The sequence below is a fragment of the Procambarus clarkii genome, chromosome 19, assembly GCF_040958095.1.
Source record: "Procambarus clarkii isolate CNS0578487 chromosome 19, FALCON_Pclarkii_2.0, whole genome shotgun sequence".
NCBI lineage: Eukaryota > Metazoa > Arthropoda > Malacostraca > Decapoda > Cambaridae > Procambarus > Procambarus clarkii.
In genome coordinates, this window is record NC_091168.1 from 2,135,149 (window position 1) to 2,144,419 (window position 9,271).

Sequence of the window (9,271 nt, forward strand, 5' to 3'; positions counted from 1 at the left end):
TGTTATGTAGTCTCTGAACTCCTCGCAGCCTGGGATATCAATCTCCTGGAAACCCTAATCCTTTATCAGCAGGGCCGCCACTCCTCCCCTTCCTTCCCTCTGTAGTGTGAGGTGTAATGTTGGCGTGAGTATACAGCCTTGTGGCACTCCAGCATTAGGGTCCAAATAGTCAGTGTATTGTTGGAGGAACCTTTTATTTTGTAGTTGTCAAAGAAGTATTTTATCGGACGGTAATTTCGGTAATTTCTCTTATACCCGAGTGTTAAACAATATAGTCTTGACAAGAGATGGGGACACCTAGGTCTAATTCAACTTCCTTGTTACACGCAAATTTGGTTGTAATGTCAGTCATTATGGTGGGTTATATTTGTGAGATGGTATCCATACATGAGATTCTGAACCCTTTATTCTTCGACTATTTATAAGTGCAATTATGAAACTCTTACTGTCGATCATGCTGGAAAAGTTTTAAAGAGCTTGAAGAGCAGACTTTGAAACAGTTATGTCACCACCTCCTGTGACTTTATATATACTGAGAGCTAGTTGTAGTGCAGCAGCAGTTTGTACAGAGGTCAGCCAGTTGTTTAACCTGACACTTACTGTGTGGAAGTATTGTTCCTGTACCTGCATACTGCTGCAGTCCGTCCTGTAGATGATTGGACTGGGTCATCGGTGTAGACAGTACTCATGGGATCTTAAAAGTTATGACGAGAGGCAATTATTTAAAGTGTGACAGCTTTGGAAAGAGCAGATTCTCATTACCTTTCTTAGTGGCAGGTGTATATGGTACTTGAATTGTGGGAACAGATGAAGAGGAATATCAGTTGCAGGTATATTGCATTTAAAAGGAATGTTCAGTTTGATTAGATTGTTGGGATTTTACTCGGTCATTTATCATACAAGGAGTGAGTTGGTATGTTGCACCACTTAATACGCTGTTAACGGTACAGAATACTTTGTCTCCGAGCAAGGCTGGAGATGTAGGGTCTCATGACTTTAAGGGAAAAGGTTGAGTTGACTTGTATGATTCTCTAGTATAGTTGGAAGCTTCAGTTCTTCCCTCAAGTTAATGATTCATGTGCATCTTGGGGTACCAAGAATTACCCTCATGGCTTCATTATGTATTACTTCCAATTTGTTCAAACAGAGGCGAGGAAGATAAATGCAATCAACTATCAAGTGTTGAATAGTCTACCATATTTAACATTAATACCAATTTTCTTACCAGAAAGTATTTTCAGTGATTTGTCTTTTAACCTAAGATGGTCGTTTACATTGTCACTGATACCTACTCAAAGGTATTTGTGCTGCCTATATTTGTTTTGGTTGTTGACTTTGAAAGCTTGAGGGACATTGATTCATTTTAGGGAAAAGAGCGATGGATTAAATTATATACAAAACTGAATTCGATGCTTTTAGCAGCGAGTGAATCGCGTAGAGCTTGCAGTCTCGTTTGGGTATTCGAAACAATACAAATGTCAGACATAACAGATGACAGCTTCATCAGCTAGTGTGGGGAATATAATTTTGTTTGGCGTTTTAGCACATTGAACAATGATGGGCTAAGCACGCCTCCTTTCGACGAACTCGACTCAAATGGTGCAGAATGATTACTTATGAGCCCCCTTGAAAGAACTGAGGCAGTTGTGATACAAGGGTGGGTACCCCTTGAGGTATGTCGAGTATAACATTATCTCCAAAAGAGGTTAATTGTTCTAAGATTATTTCCCCTTTTTGATGAATCAAAAGCAGTTTGGAGGTCAATAAATGTCGCCCGAGAATATGGTCCCTGTCAAATAAAATATTCAGTAAAGCGAGTCTGAATGCTTCTTCCAGGAAGGAAACCATACAGGTTAGTAGCAAGTTGGAATCTAATTTGAATCATTAGCCTGTCGTGTATAATGTTTTCAAGAACTTTAAACTTACAGGATGTCAGAGATGGGTCACATCTGACACATTAGAATGAGAAACACATTAATGTGATATATCAATGAGAAAATTAGGTGTTTGTGAGCAGGATTCGAACCTCGGCTCTGGGTAATCAAAGACATTCCAGGTTGCAATTTATTTGACCATGTGGTAGTGCAATTGTCTAATCTTTGATTGGAAGTCCCCCGAGTATCGCTTCGACTCTAACTCTCGACTCTCATTAATTTTCTGATGTGGGCCTGAATTGTTGTTAATTTGGCTTGGGTATTATGAGTCAGTGTCTAGCTGTCAGGTAAGATACTATGCCTCAGACTAAGATTAAATAATAACAGCAGAGGACCATTGTAGGGGTTATTGAGGATGTAAAGGATGCCTCCCGTCCTGGGTTGAAAATCCTCGGTATTGCAAAGCAATACCGAGGATTTAAAACGTTGTTAAGTCATGCTGCAATGATGCATGCAACATTAAAAAGGTGAAATTATAGAAAACCAAATGTTTTTGGTTAGCTGCAAGATGTTAGTGTAACGAAAAACGGAAACTAATAGCTCTTCTGTCCATTAGCCCGGTCATTATATTAACTATTCAAGAGTTCCCCAGAGTTCATACTACACGCTCCAGGTCAACACCCTGTAACCTCGAGGATTGATCACCAAGGTACCACAAAAACAAGGCATTGTACCTGATCAGCTACCAGTAAACTCGAGAGACTAATACTTTCCACCGCCACCATCCATTCTTGTAAACCTATGTAATACAAGGAATGGAACTTGTTTGTACAACACAATATCAGAGATGTTCATGTATCAACTGTAAGTTTGTACTCGTATATAATCAAGCCTTCAAATCCATAAGTATCCGAGAACTCTTCCCCTCCCCCCTCCCTTTCCAACCTGCAACCTATCATAGGAAACTCAAGATCCCGGGATCGGAATTAAAGCCAATTTACAGCAACAAATTAATCATTTATATTTACTATTAGGTCTTCACTTAAATGGGTAATACAATTCAACTATATCATAACATGTTCAATATCAACATGAATACACAAATGTGAATCACCATACAGGAAATTGACAGTTCTACGGCTGACTGCCCCTGAAAATCACACAACAGTTAAGTTGGAAAACACACTATACGTCACCTCACAAGCTCACTCACCGAAGACTGAGCCAAAGTTTGATAGAGAGGTGAGAGGGTGGGATGGTTACAGTCGAGTTCCCCAGCCGGCCTGTGTAAGCCTGGCCTGGCTGTGGGACTCACGACCAGCGGTCTCCACTACTGTTCTGCTCAACATTCAATTTTGTCTCCTCTCAAAAGTACACTTCCATGGGTATTTGTGGGGGATCCTGGAGCTAAGCCCTGCCTACCCGGTAAGATAGCCTCAGGCTCTCTCCCTAAAACAGTAGGCAGCTGCTTGTCTGAAGGACACACCCCAGCCAGCTGTCTGCAATTATCGGCTTAGCAAAAGGCAAGGTCAACCTGTAGTCATTACTTCTAAAGGGTGAGATCCCTTAATTACTAAGACCAGACAGCCTGGCGCCCTCAACTACCCTGTCTCGTTGTATGAGAATATTACTAAAACATTTATAGTGGTACATTACAAGATAAAATAGTAAGGTAAGAAGGGCATAAGTGACGAACGAAGTTAAAAACTTTCAAAACCAAAATGTTTGTTTTATCAATGTTTTATAGTGTTTTAAAATGTTTCGTATATTAGGTAGTGTAAGTATGGTTTTTCCACTGTAATTATCATTGCAACATGCCTGGGAATGAGGGGAAGGGAGGAAATTAGAAGAGAATTCCAAATGTTTTAAATTGATTCATACAGTTGATCATTTCATATACTGTAACAAAGAATTAGCGTGAGAGATACAGCAAACATTAGACTTTAATTTCGGGAGGAGAAACGTTTAGGGAAGAGTTTCAAATTGGTTAAGTCAGTTTCAATGAGGCTATCTTGGTCATCTTGAGATGATTTCGGGGTTTAGTGTCTCTGCGGCCCGGTCCTCGACCAAGCCCCCTTTTTGTTACACACCCCCATGAAGCACCCCTTAGCAGCTGTCTGTTAGGTACCTATTTATTGCTAGGTGAACAGGATCATCAGGGTGAATGATACTTTACCCATTTGTTTCCGCCTCCGCCGGGGATTGAACTCGGAACCTTACGACTAGGAATAACGAAAGCTGTCCACTCAGCCGTCAGGCCCCTTTGCAGCAATTAAGCAAATAAGGATTCACAGAGGAAAAAAACATTTTTCAAGGTCGCTTCAAGGAACATTTAAAGTAGATTGTGTGAAGCCATTAAGGTTTAGAGTGAGGAGATAAGCATTACCAGGTTAGTGTCAGCATGAAGGAAGGTTTAGGGGGTGTGAGATAAAATACCTGTTAGCAATGATTACTTCCCGTACAAGTGTAACACCCAGTCGTGACTGTCTGCCCTTCCGTTCGTCGGCTGGCAGTCGTGACTCTGCCCTTCCGTTCGTCGGCTGACTGTGGTGACTGTCTCCCCCCCCCCCCCCGCCTCCTCCCACTACACATGTAACGTGTAAATAATGTCAATGCATCACTAACTGTCCTGACCTAACCTAAATTGTCTTATTGTGTACAAGAGCGAATTGTGTGATATTAACACCATTATCCCTCGGTGCCCCCTGTTAATCCACCATTCATCTACCAGTGAACCATCGCCCTGTTAATCCACCATTCATCTACCAGTGAACCATCGTCCTGTTAATCTACCATGCATCTACCAGTGAACCATCGTCCTGTTAATCCATCATTCATCTACCAGTGAACCATCGTCCTGTTAATCCACCATTCATCTGCCAGTGAGCCATCGTCCTGTTAATCCACCATTCATCTGCCAGTGAGCCATCGTCCTGTTAATCCACCATTCATCTACCAGTGAGCCATCGTCCTGTTAAACCATCATTCATCTACCAGTGAACCATCGCCCTGTTAATCCACCATTCATCTACCAGTGAGCCATCGTCCTGTTAATCCACCATTCATCTAACGGGTCACACCGTTGTCCACCGCCTACCAGCTCCTCCATCTAACAGTGACCTATAGTGCTAGTCCCAATGTTGTTGTTTTTAATTAGTTGAGAATCTTGCATTAACGAACCAACCCAACCTAACCTGCAAGGTTGGGTTGGATCGTTAATCAACCTAACATAACTGTGACGTGTTCGTCATCCAGTGTATTAAGCATAATGCATTATGTTGTGATTGCTCTGTGTATCAGAGGCACATAACAATACAACTGGATGGGTACTCAACCCTCTCGAAAGAAATCTTTCCTTAACCCTTTGACCTGCCTCACCAATATGGCTTCTCGCTCACCAAATTTCAAAGATTTAGAAACGTTCCAATCAAGATAATTGTTCTTTGTTATGCATAGTTGATACATTAAATAATCTCTACAAAGTGTTGAAAAGTGAGTTGTTAAATAAGATATTTCTGCTATACTTACCCACTCACCTGAGGACACCTCGCCCAGTGCTGGACACGCCAGGGAAGGTCAGGTAATCTTCGTCTCCAAGACTCGGCCTTCACCTGTTCTGGCACTGACAGGCTAATCGCTGTGGACATGGACACGTCAGTGGAAGACAATTCAACACACAAATAGTAAGTTCGTGAAAATCAAATCCACATCCAGGTGTCCTTATTTACACAAGATGGTGGCTGTGACCACATCCAGGTGACCTTATTTACACAAGATGGTGGCTGTGACCACACCCAGGTGACCTTATTTACACAAGATGGTGGCTGTGACCACACCCAGGTGACCTTATTTACACAAGATGGTGGCTGTGACAACACCCAGGTGTCCTTATTTACACAAGATGGTGGCTGTGACCACACCCAGGTGTCCTTATTTACACAAGATGGTGGCTGTGACCACACCCAGGTGACCTTATTTACACAAGATGGTGGCTGTGACCACACCCAGGTGACCTTATTTACACAAGATGGTGGCTGTGACCACACCCAGGTGTCCTTATTTACACAAGATGGTGGCTGTGACCACACCCAGGTGACCTTATTTACACAAGATGGTGGCTGTGACCACACCCAGGTGTCCTTATTTACACAAGATGGTGGCTGTGACCACAGATGGGTGACCACTGTGGTCCAGCACTTACAGCTGCCCGAGGTTCAGGAACCACCAGGAGGATGATGGTAACGTTTGTACCTGTTGTACTGGGGCGTGAAGCTGCTAGAGATTGTTGGTGGTGTACACAGTGGTGGACATGTGTACCTGTAGTACTGGGGCGTGAAGCTGCTAGAGATTGTTGGTGGTGTACACAGTGGTGGACATGTGTACCTGTAGTACTGGGGCGTGAAGCTGCTAGAGATTGTTGGTGGTGTACACAGTGAGGGACATGTGTACCTGTAGTACTGGGGCGTGAAGCTGCTGGAGATTGTTGGTGGTGTACACAGTGAGGGACATGTGTACCTGTAGTACTGGGGCGTGAAGCTGCTAGAGATTGTTGGTGGTGTACACAGTGGTGGACATGTGTACCTGTAGTACTGGGGCGTGAAGCTGCTAGAGATTGTTGGTGTACACAGTGGTGGACATGTGTACCTGTAGTACTGAGGCGTGATGCTGCTAGAGATTGTTGGTGGTGTACATAGTGGGGGACATGTGTACCTGTAGTACTGAGGCGTGAAGCTGCTAGAGATTGTTGGTGGTGTACACAGTGGGGGACATGTGTACCTGTAGTACTGGGGCGTGAAGCTGCTAGAGATTGTTGGTGGTGTACACAGTGGGGGACATGTGTACCTGTAGTACTGGGGCGTGAAGCTGCTGGAGATTGTTGGTGGTGTACACAGTGAGGGACATGTGTACCTGTAGTACTGGGGCGTGAAGCTGCTGGAGATTGTTGGTGGCGTACACAGTGAGGGACATGTGTACCTGTAGTACTGGGGCGTGAAGCTGCTGGAGATTGTTGGTGGTGTACACAGTGAGGGACATGTGTACCTGTAGTACTGAGGCGTGAAGCTGCTAGAGATTGTTGGTGGTGTACACAGTGGGGGACATGTGTAAGAATGTTACTTGGCTGCCCTCACTACTCTTTTCTTGAGGTTATCTTGAGATGATTTTGGGGCTTAGCGTCCCCGCGGCCCGGTCCTCGACCAGGCCTCCTTTTTGTTACACACACCCATGAAGCAGCCCGTAGCAGTTGTCTACCTCCCAGGTACCCATTTACTGCTAGGTAACAGGGAACATCAGTGTAAAACTTTTTGCCCATATGTCTCCGCCTCCCCCGGGGATCGAACCCGGAACCTGAGGACTACGAATCCGAAGCGCGGTCCACTCAGCTGTCAGGCGCCCACTCGTCTGTCGTCTGATACAGTTTGTTACTGTACACACACTTCCAAAATGCTAAGTTGTCTTAGATCTGACATGCTGCGACAAAACAGCCAGGAACTTGTCTCCACTATTGCGGGATACCTTCTGACCCTCCTCGGTGCTCTCAAATAGGCACTGTGCCACTGGATCATTAGCCAAATTATTCTCATCCACACGAATAAATAAAGGCTGTTCTGTAAAATGATGAACCATCCACTCATGAAGGTCCTTCACATCCGTCACAGTGTACACAAGGCCCCCGTTCACGCAGAACGTAACCATATTCTGCCAGGAGTGATGCATTGATAATTCTCCATTTGTGCTTGGCTCTTTTGAAGTGTGGATGACGAAACGGGAACATTTTGCTTAAATGTCCTTTCTGAAAGAAATTTGGAAGGTACTTCATTGCATTAGTACGAATACAAGCTACATTTTGATATCCGCCAGGCACATCCTTCTTATCTCTCAAGCCATGAATGCGGTCAACAACAAAGTCTGGCACCTTCACCCGTATTTCCATGCCTAACATAAGCGTGTCAGGAAAAAATCTGGGCAAGGACAACCAACACTCCTCCATAGCCACACACAATGTCAGCAAATTCCACCTTCTTGGTACTATCTCCAGACTAGTACTTGGGGAAAGTATGAACTCCGGTCCATTGTAATTCCAATTCCAGTCCGGTAATTGGGTTGAAGTGAGCACACTGTCGATGATTTTTCTTGTGGTCATTTAGGCATTTTTAGTGAATTACTAGAGAGCTTGGCAAGGGAGAATAGGTTGTCTCTGGAGGCCTTTTGCTCTCCATTATTTGAGCATTGTTGTTGGTTGTGGGGCGAAGAGCACACGTGGCCATGTGAGCACCGTAGTCCGGCTCACCACTCACAACACTCAAACCCAACACGATGGCTGCAGTTGCTCATCACATAGCGCTCATGTGAAGGAATGCTCATCACATAGCGCTCGTGAGAAGGAATGCTCATCACATAGCGCTCATGTGAAGGAATGCTCATCACATAGCGCTCGTGTGAAGGAATGCTCATCACATAGCGCTCGTGAGAAGGAATGCTCATCACATAGCGCTCATGTGAAGGAATGCTCATCACATAGCGCTCATGTGAAGGAATGCTCATCACATAGCGCTCATGTGAAGGAATGCTCATCACATAGCGCTCATGTGAAGGAATGCTCATCACATAGCGCTCATGTGAAGGAATGCTCATCACATAGCGCTCATGTGAAGGAATGCTCATCACATAGCGCTCATGTGAAGGAATGCTCATCACATAGCGCTCATGTGAAGGAATGCTCATCACATAGCGCTCATGTGAAGGAATGCTCATCACATAGCGCTCATGTGAAGGAATGCTCATCACATAGCGCTCATGTGAAGGAATGCTCATCACATAGCGCTCATGTGAAGGAATGCTCATCACATAGCGCTCATGTGAAGGAATGCTCATCACATAGCGCTCATGTGAAGGAATGCTCATCACATAGCGCTCATGTGAAGGAATGCTCATCACATAGCGCTCATGTGAAGGAATGCTCATCACATAGCGCTCATGTGAAGGAATGCTCATCACATAGCGCTCATGTGAAGGAATGCTCATCACATAGCGCTCATGTGAAGGAATGCTCATCACATAGCGCTCATGTGAAGGAATGCTCAACACAGCGCTCATGTCAAGGAATGCTCATCACATAGCGCTCATGTCAAGGAATGTTCATCACCTGGCGGTGTTAGCATGAGCAGGAACCTCTTGAGCTCTCCGAGGTTATGACGACGGGGGCGTCTGCTGGATGAGGTCTTCTTATAGACAATCACTACATAGCATCTGTTGGACTTAATGTTCTTGTATTAAATGTTCTCAGACGAAACATTTTGGGTTCGCAGCAATCTCCAGTGATACGAGGAAGTGAACTTGCACAGCTGTTGATGTAACATGTTGACTGCATGTGTGTGTCGGGCCGCCGGAAGTGTGTG

The 9,271-nt window shown here is 44.5% G+C and overlaps 1 protein-coding gene and 1 pseudogene across 1 annotated transcript; both read right to left on the reverse strand.

The window, feature by feature from the left end:
- Positions 1-7,319: 7,319 nt before the first annotated feature.
- LOC138366533 (tRNA (guanine-N(7)-)-methyltransferase-like) lies at positions 7,320-8,140 on the reverse strand (annotated as a pseudogene).
- A 19-nt stretch (positions 8,141-8,159) lies between these two features.
- LOC138366534 (uncharacterized) lies at positions 8,160-8,969 on the reverse strand. The gene has a single exon (XM_069327567.1). The coding sequence runs from the start codon at positions 8,967-8,969 to the stop codon at positions 8,160-8,162; it is 810 nt and encodes a 269-aa protein (XP_069183668.1).
- Between the last annotated feature and the right edge of the window lie 302 nt (positions 8,970-9,271).